Source organism: Palaemon carinicauda, chromosome 1, assembly GCF_036898095.1.
Source record: "Palaemon carinicauda isolate YSFRI2023 chromosome 1, ASM3689809v2, whole genome shotgun sequence".
In the NCBI taxonomy this organism is placed as follows: domain Eukaryota; kingdom Metazoa; phylum Arthropoda; class Malacostraca; order Decapoda; family Palaemonidae; genus Palaemon; species Palaemon carinicauda.
This window is the reverse complement of record NC_090725.1, coordinates 278,404,577-278,426,334: the sequence shown is the minus strand read 5'-3', so window position 1 is coordinate 278,426,334 and position 21,758 is coordinate 278,404,577. Positions and strand designations below refer to the sequence as shown.

Sequence of the window (21,758 nt, the reverse complement as noted above, 5' to 3'; positions counted from 1 at the left end):
GACCAGCCGAACACGTGACGACCGCATGGGCTTTGTGATGATCGCGCCATCTCGGCCACTCTCGCTTGTTCGGGAAGCATCAGTTCTCTCGAGAGCGTCACTCAGACAACGCGCGATCAGCATTCGTTGTGATTTAGTGATTTTCAGTGCTTTTAATTGCTTTTTTAGCTTTCATAATGAGTCCCAAGAAAGTAATGAGTGTTAAGGGGAAGGAGAAGAGGAAAACAGTGCGAACAACGATCGAGTTGAAGAAGGAAATTATAGCGAAATATGAGAATGGTGTACGAGTGTCCGATTTAGCGGTAGAATACGGAATGGCGAAGTCGACCATTTCTACGTTTTTAAAGCATAAAGAAATGATTAAGAAGGCGAATGTTGCAACGGGAGTTACGGCGGTAACTAAGCAAAGGCCACAAGTGATTGAGGAGATGGAAAAGTTGCTTTTAATATTTATTAAAGAAAAACAGTTGGCCGGGGAAAGTGTTAGTGAAGCGTTCATTTGTGAAAAAGCGTTGCATATCTATGAAGAATTAGTGAAGAAAAGTCCGAGTACCAGTGAAAGTGATTCATTTACATTTAAAGCGAGCAGGGGTTGGTTTGAAAAGTTTCGTAATAGAACAGGTATTCGTAATAGAACAGGTATTCATCATTTTCGAAGAATACTGCAGAGGAGGAAGAAACAATTAACAATAGACCAGTTTTTCACAAAAGAAAAGAAAGCTGCTACATCAAAGCCTGTTTCTCCTCCAAAGAAGAGAAGAAACCCCTGAAATAGATCTGCCCACCCTTTCATTGGAGAGAGAAACAACTCCTGAAGGAGAACTACCCCGCCACATCATGGAAGGGGACTCTCCTTCCAAGCAGTAACCTCCCCCTTCCATCCTCTCCACATCCATCCCTGTATGCCATCGAACCGCTGCTCAAAGGTATGTTCACTACAGTACAGAAAATGGTTTAAAATTGTTTTATTTTAGTACAGTAAATGGTTTAAAATTGTTTTATAGGATTTTCTGACCAATTTCATACACATTTAGATAATTATTGTTGTTTAGGTACACGTTTTATTAATATTTTGGGCCTGTTCGAGTGCTTGGGAACGGAATAGAATATATACCATTATTTCTTATGGGGAAAAAAAATTCGGTACTCGAACAAATCGGAGGTCGAACACGGATCTCGAACGGATTATGGTCGAGTACCGAGGTATCACTGTACCTACCTTGTTAAACTTTTAACAGCAACTAAAAGCTTCACTGAAGTCAGTGTTCTATTAAAGCACGATGGTGTGTATTCTTGTAAAAATTAACAGCATTTTGATTTAATAAATGCAAGTAAAATAAATTTAACTATTATAACTATTATACCAGAAACTCCTTCAGTATAATAAAATATGACAAATTTCGTAGATAATTTGTATTTTTCCTACCATACAAACCTTTGCTATTTCCATGGGGGTAACATTTGGCGGAGCTGAATGACGAGCCATTAAAATTAAACGAGGGTTAACTACCCCCTTGCTAATTAGCAGGGGGTAGGGAAGGGGTAGCTAGCTACCCCTTCCCCCCTCACACACTGTGAATAGCTCAATTCACTTAAAGGTAGGACTTGACTTGGGGGTCAGGGCTGGCGGGTAACATTTGCGTAAATAGCAAAGGTTTGTATGGTAGGAAAAATACAAATTATCTACGAAATTTGTCATTTGTTCCGTAACCCAATACAAACCATTGCTATTTCCATGGGGTGACTTACCCTTAGGAAGGGCGGAAAGTCCCCAGCCTTCTGGCTTCGGCTTTACCCGGGGACTCCAATTCCGAGTTGTAGAACTCAAGGAACGGGAGTCCCTAACCCTCGCACGCTGTCATGTTTGACCATCGTGCGGCCTACTAGGATGTGTGTGAAGGAGAATAACGTGACTCGTCCTAGGCAGTTGACCTGGAGTTCTTTATTGTGGAACTCTAGGCTAGGACGTTCCCAATACCACCTCGTCAGGGTATGGGGGACGCGACAGTATTAAGGCTAATACTAGGAGCACAAGGAAGCATGGTTTACCTGCAGAGGTTGAGGTCAGCTGCGCAAAGACCTGGATGCTGCTATCCCCAAGAGAGGGGAGAATGAAGAAAGAAGTATGGGCCAGACATACTCTTTCATTCACGCAGACTAAAACCGGGTAACAATGCCCTCAACCTTCTGCTACTTGTCCAATAAGGAGCCTGAGGTTAGACCAGCTGTTGTGCAGCCACCACAGGACCGATAGAAAACGTATCGAGGTTCCTGTGGGTCACGTCCTGCAGGTAGTGGGCTGTGAACGTCGTCTGACGTTTCCAGACCCCGGCTTGTAGAACCTGCGTCACAGAGAAGTTTCTCTTGAAGGCCAGGGAAGTAGCATCACCCCTGACGTCGTGAGCTCTGGGACGACATGACGGAGGAGAGTCGAGATTCAAGGTGGTGCTTATCACCTTGCGAATCCATGAAGAGATGGAGTTCTTGGTGACCCTCCTCTTTGTCCTCCCTATGCTCACAAACAAAGCTTGCACATGAGGACGGGCTGCAGCTGTCCTTTTGAGGTAGCGCCTCAGACTCCTGACTGGGCACAGTAACAGATGGTCTGGGTCACTTGTTACAGAAACGTAGACTCGTTACCTTGAAGGAGTGGAATCTTGGATCCGAAACCCCAGGGTTTTGAGTCTTAGCAATGAACTCAGGGACAAACTTGAACGTTACCTCCCCCCATCCCCTTGAATGGGCAACGTCGTAGGAGAGACCATGAAGTTCACTTACTCGTTTGGCCGCGGCCAACACGAGTAGGAACACCGTCTTCCACGTTAGGAGGCGATCAGACGCCTGGCGTAATGGTTCAAAGGGAGCTCTTTTCAGAGCCCTGAGCACTTGAACCACGTTCCAAGGAGGGGGTCTGACTTCCGACTGGGGCAAGTAAGCTCGTAGTTGCGTATGAGTAGAGAAAGTTCCAACGAAGAGGAAATATCTACTCCTTTCAGCCTCAAGGCTAAGCTTAAGGCTGAGCGATAGCCTTTCACCGCCGAGACCGAAAGGCGCATTTCCTCCCGAAGATATACAAGGAACTCCGCTATTGTTGGAATAGTGGCATCGAGTGGAGAGATACCCCTTCCACGACACCAACCACAAAAGACTTTCCACTTCGCCTGGTAGACGCTAGCAGAGGATTCTCGCATGTGTCGAGACATCCTGTCTGCAACCTGTTGAGAAAATCCTCTCTCCGTGAGGAGTCGCTGGATAGTCTCCAGGCGTGAAGCCGAAGCGAAGCTACGGCCTTGTGGAAGATGTTGCAATGTGATTGTCTGAGTAGCTCGTGACGTGGAGCGAGTTCTCTTGGGGGTTCCGTTAGGAGTTGCAGAAGGTCCGGGAACCATTCCGCATGATGCCATAGCGGAGCTATGAGAGTCATGGAGAGGTTGACCGATAGGTTGGCCTTGTTGAGCAACCTTCTCATCAGACAAAAAGGTGGGAAGGCATAGACGTCCATATTGTCCCACCTGTGTTGAAATGCATCCTGCCAGAGAGCCTTGGGGTCCGGGACTGGAGAGCAGTAAAGGGGCAGCCTGAAAGTCAAGGCTGTCGCAAACAGGTCTACAGTCGGGGAACCCCACAAAGTCAGGACTTTGTTGGCTATCTGAGGATCCAAAGACCACTCGGTACTCACTATCTGCGTCGCCCTGCTGAGGCTGTCGGCGAGGACATTCCTCTTGCCAGGAATGAAGCAAGTTGACAGTGAGATCGAGCGGGTTTCAGACCATCTCAGAATCTCTACTGCAAGATGGGATAGCTGCTGCGAGAAGGTACCTCCCTGCTTGTTGATATAAGCCACTACTGTGGTGTTGTCGCTCATCACCACCACGGAGTGGCCCGCCAGGATTTGTTGGAACTGTTGAAGAGCCAGAAAAACGGCCTTCAATTCTAGCAGGTTGATGTGGAGGCACCTTTCCGATTCCGACCAAAGGACTGAGGCTCTTTGGTTCAGAATGAGGGCCCCCCACCCTTGATTTGACGCGTCCGTAAACAGAGTCAAATCTGGGGGGAGGACGAGGAGATCTGCTCCTTTCCGTAGGTTCTCATCGTCCAGCCAACATCGAAGATCCGCCCGTTCCGAAGGTCCTATGGGAACTAGGAAGTCCAGGGAATCGTTTCCCTGATTCCATCGTGACTTCAGCCGCCACTGGATGGATCTCATCCTGAGGAGGCCGTTTGGAACAAGACGAACCAAAGACGATAGATGGCCTAAGAGACGTAACCACAGTTGGGCTGGAAGCTCTTCTCGTCTGAGGAAAGGTTCTGCTACCTTCCTCAGCCTTGCTATCCTTCCGTCTGATGGAAAGGCTTTGTGGAGAATCGTGTCTAGTTTCATGCCTAGGTATACCAGTTTCTTCGTAGGGCACAGAGAGGACTTCTCGAGATTTACCAAGATCCCTAGATCTTGGCAAACTTCCAGAAGCCTGTCTTGGTGTCGCAGAAGGGTCGACTCCGAATCTGCCAGGATTAGCCAGTCGTCCAGATAACGAGGGAGACGGATGCCGTTCCTGTGAGCCCACAACGAGATCAGAGTGAACACCTTGGTGAACACCTGGGGTGCCGTGGAGAGACCGAAACACAGCACTTTGAACTGGTAGGCCTTACCGTCTAGGCTGAATCTTAAGTACTTCCTGGAAGACGGATGTATGGGGATCTGGAAGTACGCGTCCTTCAGATCCAGAGTGCCCATAAAGTCTTGTGGTCTCACTGCAAGTCTGACCGTGTCCGCTGTCTCCATACTGAAACGAGTTTGTATGACAAACTTGTTTAGTGCTGAGAGGTCGATGACCGGTCTCCAGCCTCCAGACACCTTCTTTACAAGAAAGAGTCGACTGAGGAAGCCTGGGGAGCCGTCGTCGACCTCCTGGAGAGCATCCTTCTTGAGCATGGTCTCGACTTCTGCCGGGAGGGCCAACCCCTTTGGTGGTCCCAAGGCATAGGAGTTCAACGACACTGGATTCGCTGTCAGGGGAGGTAGAGATGTTGTGAACGGGATGCGATACCCTTGACCGATCACAGAGACCGTCCAAGGGTCGGCCCCGAGTTGCTGCCACCTCTGCACTCAACTTTTTTAGGCATCCCCCCACAGGTGGACACGCGGGGGGACTGCCACTCCCAGTGTTTGCGACCTTTGCCGCTTCCTCTAGGAGTTCTACCCCTAGAGGACTTGCCACGTCTTGTCTTTCGGCTGAAAGGACTGCGGCTTAGACACGCTTGTCTTAGCTGCCGGAACCTGCTTAGGTGTCTTGCGAGCCTGCTGTTGACGTTGTTGAGGGGCTGGAGGTTATAGGGCCGAGATGTCAGGGCCCTTTGGAGGAGAGAGTCCTGGTTCGATCTCCTCCACCTCTCAGCCGTCTGCTCAATGTCACGAGGCTCCAGTAACTCCCCTTCAAAATTAGAGGAGTGTCTGAGCCTGCTGACGTCTGCAGTGGGGATCTTCAGATGGCACCTCTCGGACACTGAATCGCGTCTTTTGAGGATCATGTTGGCCCACAGGTTAGTGACCTGGTGGGCTAGAAACTCAATAGAGCGAGAGCCCGAGAAGAGGAAGGTCTCCAAAGCTTTCCTATTGCTCTCCTTGGACAGATCCTCGGATCGCAATAGGATGCCCAGAGACCCAAGCCAGAGATCAAGCCACGAAGTTGCCTGCATGGCACTCTTCGCGACTTTTCCCAGGTTTTGGGTGTCTGACGCTGCAAACGTCACCTGCCGGGTAGAGAGCTTCTCGAAAGAAGTTCCCTTTGCTAGTTCTTCCATGGAATGATGGAGTGGGAGAGACATGCAAGACTCCCCGTCGATCTCGAAATACCTCCTCTGTTGGACTAGAGGAGGTGGGAGAAGTTTGAACCCGGCAGAAGAACGTCCTGAGGAGGCCAGACCGGAGAGTTGAGCTTTGACCTTGTCTCTGGCGCATTTCCCCCCTTTAGACCAGGGCAAAGCCACACTAGTCTTGGGGGGCTTCTGGACACCAAAGACCTCGTCAAGCACAGTGTCTTTCCCCTCGCGAGGGGCTGTCTCCGGGTCCTTGATTTTGTTGAGCTCCCTCATCAATCCAAGTACCTGCCAGAACTCATGTTCTGACTCGCTGTGCTCTCCTCTTGGTGGAATGGCAGCTAAGTTTCCCATCCCCAGGAGGTCTTCTTGGGGACATCTGGCGTGCAGGCGTGCGGACGTTGGCTGGACAGGAACAGGAGATTCCTTGGGGAGCGTGGGCGCGTAGGAGCACGGACTCTAGAAAGAACATGTGCGCGCATGTGTGAATGCGCGTAGGCACGCAGGAGCGCTGGTGCGCGGGCGCTCAGACTCTTGACTAAGTCCAGAAGCGCAGGAGAACGTCGGCCAGAAGAGCGCGTTTAGCGAGTGCCCTTCTTAGGGTCTGCAGGAACCAAGGCATGCGGACGTGAAGGGCGAGCTGCGGAAGATCGTGGGCGCGGTTGCGCCAAAATAAGAAGGCGCTCAGCAATAGAAGGGCACGCAGGCATCAATGGGCGATCAGGAGAGCGCAAGCAAGGCAAAGGAGAACCCTTGCGTTCATCAGGACCAGGCGAGCGTGGGCGCACAGGGCGCGCATCAGGCACAAGCACAAATGAGTGCTTGCGCGCGGGCGAGTGCTTGAGCGCAGGAGAATGATGGTGCGCAGTGCACGCATCAGGAAGGCGCTGCAACTTCTCTGGAGGATGAGAGCGCCCAGGAGAGAGCTGGCGAGCAGGAGATTACTGGGGCGTTGGAGAGCGCTGGCAAGCAGGAGATCGCTGGCGCGTTGGAGAGCACTGGCGAGCAGGAGATCGCTGGCGCGTTGGAGAGCGCTGGCGAGCAGGAGATCGCTGGCGCGTTGGAGATCGCTGGCGCATTGGAGTGCGCTGCAACTTCTCTGGAAGGTGAGAGTGCCCAGGTGAGCGCTGGCGAGCAGGAGAGCTCCCAGGTGAGCGCTGGCGAGCAGGATGGCGCCCAGGTGAGCGCTGGCGAGCAGGAGAGCGCCCAGGTGAGCGCTGGCGAGCAGGAGAGCACTCAGTTGAGTCCTGGCGAGCAGGAGAGTGCCCAGGTGAGCGCTGGCGAGCAGGAGAGCGCCCAGGTGAGCGCTGGCGGGCAGGAGAGCGCCCAGGTGAGCGCTGGCGAGCAGGAGAGCGCCCAGGTGAGCGCTGGCGAGCAGGAGGGCGCCCAGGTGAGCGCTGGCGGGCAGGAGAGCGCCCAGGTGAGCGCTGGCGAGCAGGCGAGCGCCCAGGTGAGCGCTGGCGAGCAGGCGAGCGCCCAGGTGAGCACTGGCGAGCAGGCGAGCGCCCAGGTGAGCACTGGCGAGCAGGCGAGCGCCCAGGTGAGCACTGGCGAGCAGGCGAGCGCCCAGGTGAGCACTGGCGAGCAGGAGAGCGCCCCGGTGAGCGCTGGAGAGCAGGAGAGCGCCCAGGTGAGCGCTGGCGAGCAGGAGATCGCTGGAGCGTTGGAGAGCGCTGTAACTTCTCTGGAAGATAAGAGCGCCCAGGTGAGCGCTGGCGAGCAGGAGAGCTAGAGCTCCATTGCACGCAAGCGAGCAGGTGGCGCGCAGGGGAACCCTGCGTAGGCGCCCAAAGCACGTCAGCAGCCAGGAACGGCGAAGGGAGGTCTGGTAGGTGTAGGGGATCGCGAACGATCCGCAGGAAGTTGCAGTGACGATCCTCTCCAGACGAGACGGATCCTCCACAGGGGAGGAGACGAAGATCCAAAGAGGCGCCTCCTAACTCCCTTGTAGGGAGAAGGAAGACCTCTCTCGCGCAGAGGGCGAAGCGAAGGCGCCCTCTGGGAAGGAAGACGGGTCATCCGTCCTCTGAAGAGGAGTCTCTGTGGTGAAACTTCCCTCACGGGGAAGAAACACTTGCAGGAGAGACCGTAGGACTCCACTGCCCCCCCGAAGGAGACCGAGCCTTCCGCAACAACAGCAACAACAGCAGCAGAAGGCCTCCGAAGAGGAGTCTCTGTGGAGATATCGTACATACACACACAAGCGTGAACACTGAAAAGGAAACTTACTGATTTCCATACTAAGATATATACGTAAACATAAAATATGTTACATATATATATGAGTACAAGAAATGTAAGTAGTTAAGTAAAGACAAAACAACAATAATGGCTGGCCAAGCGAGGACAGGAACGGAGACGTCCGATCACTGTCCGAGCCAAAAGTGAATTGAGCTATTCACAGTGTGTGAGGGGGGAAGGGGTAGCTAGCTACCCCTTCCCTACCCCCTGCTAATTAGCAAGGGGGTAGTTAACCCTCGTTTAATTTTAATGGCTCGTCATTCAGCTCCGCCAAATGTTACCCCCATGGAAATAGCAATGGTTTGTATTGGGTTACGGAACAATTCAATTTTAATTGTCCTATACTCATATAATGCAAACCTCAAAAAAAATAGAACAATTCTATACCTTCTCAATATAGATATCAAAATTACATTAATTTCACTCTGACATTTTTGTTTTACTGAATATATTTCAAATTCATACGACTATAGAGATTCATTTCCAGAAAATTTTATAATAACTAAATTATACCTTTTGAAATTAGCATTAAAAGTACAGTATATTGAAACAAAGTTAGTCAGTGTAGTGATTTGAATGAGCAAAAAACCCTAATGATACATACTGCCTTCCAGGTTCTACGGTCGATACAACTAGGACATTTTTCTCTAGACCACGCAAAAACTTGTCTGTCCTCTTGTAGTGTCGGGTAGGATCAATCATAATTTCACATAGTCTCTGTATAGTAAAAGGAGCTCTGAAATATATAAAAAGAACCATGATTATTCAATTTAATATCTATCATCATTTGATCCTAGATGCAGGGCATCAAACTATCTTAGTCTTCAATCAAAAACTTCAATAACAAAAAATTAGCATGAAAATATATATATAAAAATGTTACGAAAGGTGACTAGTTTAAATGAAATTTGATATTCCAATTGCTTTTAAAAATGTCAAGATTCTAAGGACTGTACAGTAATTTGTATTTTTCTTAACTATACACGCCTGGCTCCTTTGATTGGAGTATATCTTCAACAAAGCTGGAACTAATTAAAAATTTATGAAGGTAGTTAGTTACATGACTAACATCAGGTGGCAGGGAAACACCACCCACCCGTCAGTCAGCTAGAAACGCTCAAAATTTTGACCTTGGGCCTGTTACATAATGGTTGGTTTAGACAAAGAGTAATAAGGACTCAGCCCAAGTTGAAACAAATACAAACTGCTTTAAACATTTGGGATTTGTTCTTGCAAATCATTGTCCTTAATAGGAGAATTATCCTTATGGGAAGGAATTCCCTACAATCCAGAATCTGGCAGGTTAAGTTCCCAAGGGAATACCAGAGCACATGGTGTTGTATAGGGACAGAGGTGATGATTCTTACTAACAACCTAATAGTCTGAACATGATAAGTTGTATAAATAAATAGGGATTTAAGAAATGAGTTTGAATGCATTCTACCCTTCCTCCCCCTTGTCTGGGAGGATAGGGAGTAGGGGGGATACCTCTTGACAAATCTTGTACGAGGAGAAAGGCTGTTCATTTATGAAGCTCGGCTGCAGCTGCCATCAATCTACCTATCATTTGAGACCTTCCCTGAAACTGCTTTACTAGACAAAATACCTCTTTTATGAGAGTGCTAGGCCACCCACATAATTTGTTGAGCAGCAATCACAAGAACAAGGGTAAAGGTACCCATGTACATATGGGAGGTAACAAAATCTCCACTAGCGGATTCCTATCTTAATACCTGAGCCACACATGTTCTTACAAGTGCTTTGGAGGATCCGATATCTACAACTTAGTGAGCTTTTGCTTTAAGTGGATCTCCTACCCCTTTGCTGGTTGAATTATGGGCACAACTAATGGTTTTGCAAATCTAGAAAGAAATAGTGGTCTTGGATATCTTTCTCTTTGTCTTGCCAGTGATATATAAAGTACTTTGAAATTCAAGCCTGAAGAGCAGTCCTCTTAAGATTGCACCATGGAGGCACCACTGAAAAGATAAACCAGTCATTCTGATGTTCTATGAAAACCTTCCTTCTGAGAAGAGATGAAGAAGACCCAAACCTGATATTTTGGGCAGCTGGATCTTGGCCATATACTCAGGAACAAAGTAAGGAAGCCTACTGTCATCATTTAGAATGACTAATGACATAAAAGATGTCAAAAGCACGCCAACTTTTGCTCATGCAAAGCTAAGGTTAGCAGAAGGTCTATCTAGAAATTTGCCTATCTCAAAAGCCTTGTATAAGGCATGTACAGAAGACTTGAGAACACTGGTCCCATCTCAGTGTGAAGTCTAAGGTCCTTGGGTGGGAACTACTGTTTGAAGTACCACATGGCCAAATACAACTTCCAAGAGAAGCAGAGGTCTATGTACCTCAGTCAGAAGGCTTTGCTCAAAGCCACAACTAAGAGGCACTTCTCTTGGTGAAGAAAAGGACAAGCAATATGTACTTGGGAAGCTACAATCAGATAAGTACTCTTTCTATGACACCAATCCCAGAAAACTGTTCTTAACCCTCTAATGATCCAATGAAGCAATTTAGCATCATCTGTTCATGTAACCAAGTGCTATAAAGAAGATTTATTCAGCTTTCTAATGCTATTTTCAATTTTTCTGTCTTTATTCCTTTATTTATTACTCTCTTCTTACACACAAATTGGTTGAAGCGTGACGTCCTTGCTCCATGGCCAAAAATCCTGATACTGAGCAATTTTTGTCACTGCCAGGTTCACATCACCAGAGGATTAAAAGTAAGCTGCAGAATCCCATCTTCAGTAGAAAGACATCCCCTGACCAGGCCATTGTTAAAAGTCTTATGCTCAGAAGAGATGCTGAAAGGTCTCCCACTGTTAAGTGCAAACCACTTCACAGATTGGAAGTACTGTACCTCTAAAGGCAAACCGACAGATAAGTGTATTCCAAGGCTCGACTAAATGAGCTTACAGATTGGGAACCCATTTGCTTTGTGGTCATCTGAAGCCACCAGGGTCATTCGAGATCTGGATGTGAACAACACTTGGTTGAATTGCCAGCAAATCAGAATGAACAAAAGCTAAGGCATAGGTGTACAAGCGATGCCATGGGTGATGGACAATATCCTCGAACACTTCCCGTGGTTCTGAAAGAAATATGTAGCCTCCAAAACGAAGTCACATCTTGTTCAACTGGCTTGTTGAATAGAGAAACAGCAGCATCCTTCATTTCAGGACCCATTGATTTGCCAACCAGTGTGCCATAATGGTCACTAACTTTACCCCACACAGAATCCACTTGCCATACTTCGCCAATGCCTCTGAATTTGAAAATCAAGAGTAGTGCTTAAGTAGGTGACTACACTAGACAACTGGTCAATTTAGAAAGACTGGAGCCTGCCCATGGAGGGTTTCCGTTGCAGCAAACACAGCAGCTGAGAAGACTGTCTTCAGTCTTAAAATCTCCACAGGCACTGAAATCACCAGACTAGGACTAAAGTACTGGGGAAAGTTGATGCACTTTGTCTGCATCTCAGAATTTGCCAAATTCAGGGCAGTGGTAAAGTAGACAACTGCCAAGGACCACTGGTCGGTCCAGGAAGTTAATTGAAGGCTGGCCATAGCAGCCACTTTAAGTGCTAAGAACAAGGTGCTCCTGTACTTGGGTAGAGTTCTTGCCTTTATTGGGGCCACTGCAGGATTGATGTGTAGAGGTTTGCTCCTTCTGGTTCATATAATCTTTGTTGTGGATAGTGCGGTAAACAGGGTCTTGCTGTAGCAAAGATATTTCACCTAACTGGAGATCTGGGAATCATCTCATTTATAAGCTCTATGAGCAACCTCCGATTGTGACCACACTACGGCAGGCTTAGACCTTTCAGGGGCTCCAAAGTGTCAATCAAGAGGTAATCCTCCTGGTTCCATAGGAGCCTCACCAAGTTCCTTTTGCTCGCAAGTGTGCAACGACGTTGATAAAAGAGGACTCGGACACTGGGTACTCTGCTTTTGCAGGTACCGCATCCTCCATCACAAGGGGGTCTCTACACATAACTGTACTTAGCTCCTCCTTCTCAAGTGCATTCATGAGAAGGACCAAGAATGGAACTGGTGCCATAATGTGAAGAGGTTGAAGGGTTAACTGTTCGGTGACTGGAGTCTCCTTTAGAGACAGAACACTCTATTCTCCGCCAATCGTACACAAGAGCATCTCGGTACTCATACGAGAACTGACACCAGCCTTGGGAGGTTGCCTGTTTTTGTTCCCTATTGTGCAAACTGGTAGGGGCCCAAGCCCCGCCACATGGAAGGGTCTCGAGCACATGGGAAAATATCAGCATGCAGGGAAATCTCAGTGAGTGGAAAGATTTTGGTGTGAACTGCGTGCGCAGAGAAGGAATAGGTGACAGGTGATACAGTTCCAGTGTGTGCAAGTGATTTCTAACATTCCCTGAGACTATAGAGATACAATACGATGAACAAGCTTGGGTCTCCGAGCAAAATAAGCCCGATCATGAGGCAAATAATCATGTGGATACCAAGTGCAAGGTGAAGGATCTCGCAGTGACCAATGATATACCAGATCATGCAGTCAGATCACATGGTACCATGGGTTATTTTCATGCACACTTCTTTTCTTCAGAGCAGCAGTGGTTCGGAGGTTCAGTTGAAGGCACATAGTTCAGTATGAGACTAAACACAGTTAGCAGGAGTGTAAGCACCTGTAACAACTGCCAATATTTCTTCCTATTATGGGACAGTTTTCAGCATGCATCTAACTTCTCTCCCCCTCCCGTAAAAAAAAAAAAAGAGAGAGAGAGAGAGAGAGAGAGAGAGAGAGAGAGAGAGAGAGAGAGAGAGAGAGAGAGAGAGAGAGAGAGAGAGAGAGAGAGAGAGAGAGAGAGAGAATCAGTCAATTGCCAAAGAAAGGGGAAGAAGTGAGGCCCCCTTCATCCTGACTGACAGTGCAAGTAATCGGTTCAGTATGAAACTGAGCACAGTAATAGAAGCATGAGCACCTGTACTATATACCCAAACACCTATCTAGGATACCTCTCCCTCGTACAAAGGGATAGATCAGTCAGAGGCTACGTGCATGTTAATCATATCAGTAGGTCTTCCAGGACTTCTTCAATGATTAATTATCCTCATCCATCATCTAAATGTAGCGGTGTCTGAAGAATCTATTGAAAATGAGGCAAAGGAGGAGGAGGAACTTGAAGTCGGCCTTCTAAGAGGTCGTGCATGCCAATGACAATGACCCACGTGGGAAGAGGCCACAGGGGACTCTTCAAAACAGCAGAAACAACACTACCAGTTGTTACTCACTTAAGCATATCCTGGGGGTTGGGAAGACATTGCAGGATAAAAGTACAGTGGCCCTTGCCTTAAATACTTGGGGGCAGCAAAAACTTGTTCTTCCGACAGAACACTAGCAATGTCTAAGGAATGGACGAAATCAAATGATAATGCAGACCTGACTGTTAGGTGGGTGAGGTTTACCCTCCACCTGTCAGTATTTGCTACTACAGCTTTGAAAAGTTAAAAGGCTCTTCCCCAACTAAACCAAAACCATACTCCCATTAAAGAATGATGGTTTGCATTTGCGCAGGAACAAATACATTTTACGTGAACATCAAAACTTGAATCAACAGCAATAATCCCGTTCTAAAAATACATCAACTTCAGAAATTTTGCTGAATCCTTGAATATTTTATTTTTTAAGGACTGAAACCTATTCTATAAAATCTAAATTTCAACAGTAAAATAAACTCTACAGGTCTGCCCCAATACAGTTGGATACTTTGACTTGCTGGTATAACTAAGGTATTAAATAAAAATAATAATTTATCACTTTATGGTACCAGCACAAATCAAAAACATCAGAATGAAGCTTATGAAAGTGGGAGTAATTTAGTACCACTTCCAAAATAAAAGCCTTCAATGGAACTTCAACAGGTATCAGAAGAGCAACAATATTTTACTTCATATTTCCATAAAAAAAAGCTTTCACAAACCATCTAATAATCAGTATCCTCTACCCTACCAAAAGTCGTCCTCGTTTACTTTGCAAATTTCCCACAAAGAATTGTGTTCCAAATAAACAAATTGGAACCATTTCACTAAAATGAATATTTTAATAAAAAATATGAAATGAATGTAGTGAAGTAAAAGTATACATTAAAATAGAGATACATTGTTTTAAAAACTAGTAATTAAACTACATACCCTGAAAACGTATCAAAATGATGAAGGATTTTCTCCCTCGTAGGAACATAAGAAAATGCTGGCACATTTCCACATTCTCCAACATCTTCACCACCACAATTCTCATAAAAGTCATTCATAACCTGAAAAGATATCAAATCTGGTGTTAGGCGCACATATCAACTTTGGAATAGAAACTCAAATTAAAAAATAAATCAAATTGTAAATAAGGCATGGCAAATTTTCATAAAGCTGACAATATTCATAATTACCCAATTAACATGTAATCTGCTTTGAAGCATAGGCTTTATTCCAAAAAAAGTTGGAAAAAAAATCTCACTTTTTATTACCAGGTTACCCAGAGTTTGATCCTTAATTTAACTAATAGGATATGAGTGGGACTAAGAATGAACATTGGAAAAATATCGAAATATCCAACCTTATGAAACTTTACTTTATTTCAGTAAATCTTCCCTAACATTCATATACTGAAAAAGTGGAACTCTAATAGGCTGGAAATAAAGACATTTAAATTGCGATGGGCATCAATGATGTAGTTCTTCAGTAAGGGACAACTTGGACATATTTTAGATAACCTAAAGAGAAAGACCCTATGATGCTCTCCTCCTGTTAGCAGGCAGCATATGCACCTGTGCTCTGGGAATAATAACAATTATGCCTTAAGATCTTAGTCCCAAGGAAGGCAAGACTGCTCGAGGCTTCCTTCAAGGATGTAGGTACCAAATTGTACCGAGGAGCTTCTGAGCTTTTTCAACAGAGGCAGGTAAAAAAGTCTGATTTTCTAAAGTGCTCTGATCGGAGACATGTTCTCTGCGACCTCTATCATAGTCTCTCTCTCGGGACCTACCCAAGTGTTAGCAGAAAGACACCACTTTATATAAGACCACCCCATAGTGTCCCACAAAAAGGACCAGGGAGGTGCCTGTATCAGTTCTAATATACCTAGACACTGTGAGTACTCTTCTACCTTGCTTACAGTGTTGGTAATTGGTGGTTGTGGGTCACCACTCTCCTACAGCAGTACTTGTCACACCGGGCTCAACCACATAGGAAACGGTCAGAGCACATCTTTAAGGGAAATGACACTTCTATTCATAGCATGAAAAACTTAGGTGCAAAATATTTCACCAACACCTGACCTATTAAATCCAATCCAAGGAGAAAATTGTCATATCAGACTCGCAACCATTCAAAGTTCCTCTGGAAATGGAAGACCCTATTTTATGTGCCATGGCATTCCTCTTATCATAATTACTAGCTAAGCTTCAACCCTAGTTGGAAAAGCTAGAGGCCAACAATACTACCTAAGGAACACAAGATATCACATTACTATACTAGTCTCCTGGCTAGCAGAGTGGTAATGTGTTTGTCTAGTATTCGCATGGCATTAGATTGGACTGGGACCATAAGTTTAAGCGGTTTACTGGGGAGGCCACTGCAGCGGCTGGGCACCACAGTGAGGGGTTGGGGTTGCTCTGCTGATGTCCTGGTGAGCATGCATACTGATGAAACTGGCACTGAAACCAGACACCTTCAACAATTATGGTGCCCACTACAAAATTCAATAATGATGCTAAGAAATTAACCATCTACTCCCAACAGTTTGAGTTGGAAAACAAGGTCCTCATGATTAACACTATCAAAGGCACCACCAAAATCAAAGCCAATTATTATTATTTGCTAAGCTGCAACCCTAGTTGGAACAGCAGGTTACTATAAGCCCAAGGGCCCCACCAGGGAAAATAGCCCGGTGAGGAGAGGAAACAAGGAAAAATATAATGTTAAAAGAACAGTAACAACATATATAAGCTATGAAAACTTCAACAAAACAAGAGGAAGAGAAATTAGATAGAATAGTGTGCCCGAGTGTACCCTCAAGCAAGAGAACTCTAACCCAAGACAGTGGAAGACCATGGTACAGAGGCTATGGCACTACCCAAGACTAGAAAACAATGGTTTGATTTTGGAGTGTCCTTCTCCTAGAAGAGCTGCTTACCATAGCTAAAGTCTCTCTCCTACCCTTACCAAGAGGAAAGTAGCTACTGAACAATTACAGTGCAGTAGTTAACCCCTTGGGTGAAGAAGAATTGTTTGGTAATCTCCGGGTTGTCAGGTGTATGAGGACAGAAGAGATCTGTAAAGAACAGGCCAGACTTTTCGGTGTATGTGTGGGCAAAGTGCACCGTAACCTGAGAGAAGGATCCAATGTAGTACTGTCTGGCCAGTCAAAAGACTCTCTAGCGGTAGTATCACAACAACTTCATGCTCACAATGAAGGGATTTCTGTAATCAGCTTGAGCATGATTACATGTCCCAATTGGAGGAATAACCTTGCTTATTGTAACAACAGGGGAATCGGTAAATATTAGGTATGAACAATTAAGAGACTAGTGTGTTGACTCCTTTATAATTTGCCCACAACAATTTAATAGCTTTACATATATCACCCTGGCTAGCAAGCAGAAAAAACTAGTGGACTTTCCTTTCATTAGAATGAAAGACAGCTTTTGTTGAAGCCTAAAAACTACAAAGCCTTACAGCCTGACTTCATTAGCAACCAATTATGGAATTACAGGTATGAACAGCAGACACCTATACAAGCTACCTAATGCAGGCATCTTTAGAGAGACCTATGGTACAAATACAATAATAATGTTCTCACTATACTCAAAACACCAGTGAGGATCTCTGCTATATAGCTGTTACTCTATGAGAGTGCACGTTTTAACACCGACTTGTGACCTCAAGTGCTAATGCAAACAGTACATATTTCCAAGTTGGCTAAGCATGGGTATATGATGTTTGGCTTTATGGAGTAAGAGGGTAAGATTAGCATGGATAGGGTATCGATAGGTTATTATGGATTCCACGGGTAATTGGGACCTGCCTTCTTTTTCCACATCCATCATAATTCCTTTTTATTAGGACACGGACTCATTCCTTAAATTTACCATACCATTTTATATCTCATATTCTTTGTACAACTTCATTAGCCCACAAGCTCATGGTTAGCAGGATCAGCAGAACTATTAGTAATTGCCATAAATGGTAACTAATATGTAAGTATAGACAATGTTGAAGATTATAACCTTTTCTTAACCTTTCCCTACACAAGTATGACTTACTTTTATATATGCAATTAACAAATTTTTGATTGGTGTATAAGCAAAGTTATAACATACTGATATGGAATGCAATAGTTTACAGTATAGAATATGATTCTTTTAGCATTGAAAAAGTGGTGGCTGTTTTACCAGTACTGTAAAAAAAAAATATATATATATATATATATATATATATATATATATATATATATACGCACTACCAATAGCAACACATTATTAAGCCCTAAAGCCTAAATACACACAGACTGCCAAAAATATACTTACAGTTGCTAACATAAACCTCATGAAATATCGGATTCGATGCCAGGGAAACAAAGGGTCTCCAGTTTTAGCCACATGCTGAATATATTCTTCCAAAACTTTTGATGTTCCATTACCTCCCTTTTTTTCAAATCCTGTAAAACAATTCAATGCTGTAGTACTTTTTTCTCAATTCATTAATAGTCTTTTAAAGAACTGAAAACCATGCAAATTCATATAAACACTATAACAAAATACATAGTACTGTACACTGTAACACAAAAGCTGCTCAAAATAAAACACAAATGATTAGTAAGACCAAAAGATATGAGAGAGAGAGAGAGAGAGAGAGAGAGAGAGAGAGAGAGAGATTATATGAAGTCAATCTAACAGTCTGTCATTGAGGCTGAAAAGTTAGAAGAAAGGATTATGATTAAATACCTTGAATAATTAAAAGAATCCATCAAATTTTGAAGCAATTTGTATTTTTCCTAACCATACATACCCGAGACCTTTAATAAGTGTGACTTCAGTGAAGCTGGAAACCACCCATTAAGCTTTCAAAGAGGTACACGCAGCTGGCTGTCGGGTGGCAGGGTCAACAAGTAGCACTAAGCTTCACTTTGACCTTTGGCCTAGGACTAGCGGCACTGTTGAGGCACATATTACAACTCAAAATGACTCAGGTTTGTATGGTTAGGAAGTTCTGATATGTAATATGAATATTTGACTTTTAATAGGAAAATTCTCAATGAGGAGGTGTGGCAGTCCCTATAAAGCTAATATGGCTGGTTCTCTGACCCGGGAAATGGCAATTTATTTTGGTCCTGAAAAGGAGCAAAAGTCATGACTCCTGCTCAACCTCTCAACTAAATAAGCACATATATGTTGGAGTTGTTAGGTTAGGCCACACTATGTATTAGTGGACGGTCTTAGGATGATCTCAATCCTATTGGACTGTGTCTAAAAGCAGTGGCCTTTTTAAGATTGATGGGAATGCACACATTTCTCCATCCTTCCTTTATTTAAAGAAGGAAAGGGGCAATAGAAACCAATGTAAAGAAAAAAGTTCTCTATTCAATAGCCCAATGTTACCTGCATTGCTCGTCCAATACAGCTCAATAATGACGCAACTGCTAAAACCCCTAAAGAAGGGGAAGGTGAAAGGAAGAGGCCAGATATTCTTACCTTTGATTCTTGGACTTGCACTGCGACCGTATCTAAGATGAGATGCTTCTTGTCCTGTGAGGAAGCTAGGCTATCTACACAACCTTTCTAGCAGATACCACAGGCTCTCAGGAAAATATGTCCAAGGACTTGTGCAAAAACACCTGCACCTATTAGGTAATGGATGGTGAAGTTCGACTCCTGCCATCAGCATTTGCGCCAAAGACTGATTCTTCCTGAAGGTGAGGGTGGAGCCGATTCTCCTGACTTCATGGAGATCAGCTTTTCACCCTACTAGTGCTAAGGAATAACCTTTAGCACTTTGGTCTAAAGCATTGGGTTCTCCTGAGGTAGCACCTCAGAATCCCTTACATGACAGAAGTAGATCATCCCTATTGCTAGTGACATCTTGAAGGGAGGAGATAGAGAAGGATTCAAACCTCGTGTCATGAACTGCTGGCTTTTGTGTCATAGTCATAAACTTAGGAATGAAAGTTATCAAAACCCCCTAACATTCACCAGAAAAAGACAGCTTCAGAAGCCAGGAAACCCATTTTGGATGACATCCAGCCCTTTTTCTCCAACAATGCCTCCACTTCCTTTGCGAGTATGAGCGCTTTCAACTATTCTAGAAAATATGATAAGAATGTCACTGGAAAACAAGTGAGGGGTAGAGGAGAGCTGACGAAAGGAAGTCTTCCACCACTCAACTCTCTGCGCTGTATCGCTGCCACATTACCCACGGATCTAAATTTGGGCGGGCCTCGCCTTCATCTTCTTTGGTATTGTCTTGCTGGATTGGGAAGCAGTAGCTTTCGGAGCAGTCATTCTTTAAGGGGCATGACCTCTAAAGTTCATTGCTCTGTGGATAACTGTATAGTGACCCTCCTCTCTCTAGTTTTCGACGGTCCTCTCAATCTCTTCCGCGATAAAGAGTCGAGATGTCCAGCATCGGTGAATTCCTGACAGAGTGTGCTGCTTCCTGTCACACCTGGCAGGACAAATATGAAGCTACCTCATCTCTACTCTTCAGAACAAGGTTTGCCAAATGGTCAGCGGACTGATGTGCCAAGAAACTTACTGCCTTTAGCCTTGAGAGCACAAGGTCAGTGAATTTCTTCCCATCAAGATATCACAAATCCCAAGATGAAGCAAAGCACACCAAGGCTCTCAACCACTGCTTGATCCAATTAGTAGCTTGCAGACTTAACATTGCTGCTGTTACTATAGCCGTGGACTCGGAGGCAGAGAAAGAAATGCCCAAGTACTTCAGTCTATCCGCTAACCTATCTGTAGTCAGTTCCATCATTGTTGGATCTATCGGAAGAGACGACAAAACAGCTCCTCCGGAAAGTAAACCTCCACTGTCGAGAAAGGGTTGGAGGCTGGAGCTTGGTGGGTCTACTCAAACAGAATTAATTCTTGGGTCATGTGATAGGCAAATTTACTAAAACTAGTGAATCTTGCACAAGTAACAACCATGGAAGCTTGGGAGGCGCCAAAACGTTGATCAATCTCTGTCATAACATCTTTAATAGATTCCATGGCTGCCTCTCCAAAGCACATTAAACTTCCTATGAGAAAAAACTCTAAGGAAGCTCAACTCTTGACTGCAAGTTCTCCGTCTCAGCTAGGAAGGGGCCCCTGTAAGGGGGAAGGGAGATTTCCCTGGCTCAAGATTCCTCTTCTCTTCCTAAAGGAGAAGGTTTGACAGGGATACATAATGATTCCTCTCTCCTTTTAAAATAAGACTTCTCTGGACCAAGGACCAAGTCTGGTTTGTATTCTACTGGGGAGAGAAGGATCGTGGACTTCCTTGAAGTCACCGCAACCTTACTGTCCTTCTCTCTCTCTAGACTCTTAAGGTCGAGGAGATGCTCAATGTCCTGATCTACATAGGGTGAGTGGGGGAGCAAGATAAAGCGCAATCTGATTGCTCAGAGTACCTCCCCATCAAGTAAGAGTTCAGACGTGAACTTCCTCTTCAAGAGGTACTCATTTCGTTCCGAAGAGCACCATGAGTTCATACTTGGTATTGCCTGCTTAGTCCCCTAAAACCTACTTGAGGGAGAGTCCCAACTGGAAGAACTTCCTATCTCACGGTGTCAATCGAGACTGATCAAACCCATCTCAGAGACGTATAGCCTACCATGACTGGGATTGTCCTTATTACCGAGTTTTGACTCTGACTTTTAGTGATCGAAGATAATAGGCGATGTGGCTGCGACAGAGTTTTGATATCCGGAAGACGAATTCTTATGGGTTTTTTTTACTTGCTGGACATCTCAGTCGGACTTACAGTATTCTTCTTCCAGGGGGAAACTTCCCTTGGGGTGTTACTCGATGGAGAGGAATTATATGACCTACAGTGTTTCCGCTTAGGAGGCAAAGAATGAGGAAGTGAAGCCCAAGTACGAGATGCTTTTGTCTTGAAAGAGAGAGAGAGAGAGAGAGAGAGAGAGAGAGAGAGAGAGAGAGAGATCCCTTTAGTTTTGTGTCCCAATGTTTGCAAGACATCAAGCAAGAACATTATGAATTTTTAGCTGTTTATGACTACAGTAAATATGCAAATGCACTTGAGCCAAGGCTTGTGCGCATTTCAAGGAATGCAATAGAAAAGATGATCATTACCTCACCAGAGAATTTTAGCTTTGCCTGGTCTTAGATTGCAAGAGAATTTGAGCTTTTCCTGGTCTTAGATTGCAAGAGAATATCATGTTGTGCATGCCAGTGAACTTGCTCGCTTCTTAGGGTGAGGTAATAGTGTGCATGGTTATCATGAAGACTTAACTGTCTCAGAGGATGGTGATCGTGGTAGTGGAGACCTATCTCATGGGGATCAAGCATGTACTGATGATCATGTACAAACTGGTGATTGTGCATGTGACTTCTGCCATGGGGGGGGGGAGGAGGAGGAGAAGGAGGAGAAGGAGGAGGAGGAGGAGGAGGGGGGGAGGAGGAGGAGAAGGAGGAGGAGG

The 21,758-nt window shown here is 45.2% G+C and overlaps 1 protein-coding gene across 1 annotated transcript in view; it reads right to left on the bottom strand.

Annotated features, from left to right (window-relative positions):
- The window catches only part of PPP4R2r (Protein phosphatase 4 regulatory subunit 2-related protein), a 52,446-nt gene that overhangs the window by 26,191 nt on the left and 4,497 nt on the right, over positions 1-21,758 (bottom strand). The window contains exons 2-4 of the mRNA XM_068391443.1: positions 17,638-17,768; positions 14,249-14,370; positions 8,663-8,794 (exon numbers count right to left, since the gene is read on the bottom strand). Of these exons, the coding sequence (XP_068247544.1) occupies positions 8,663-8,794; positions 14,249-14,370; positions 17,638-17,768 (385 nt within the window). The remainder of the gene's footprint in view (positions 1-8,662; positions 8,795-14,248; positions 14,371-17,637; positions 17,769-21,758) is intronic.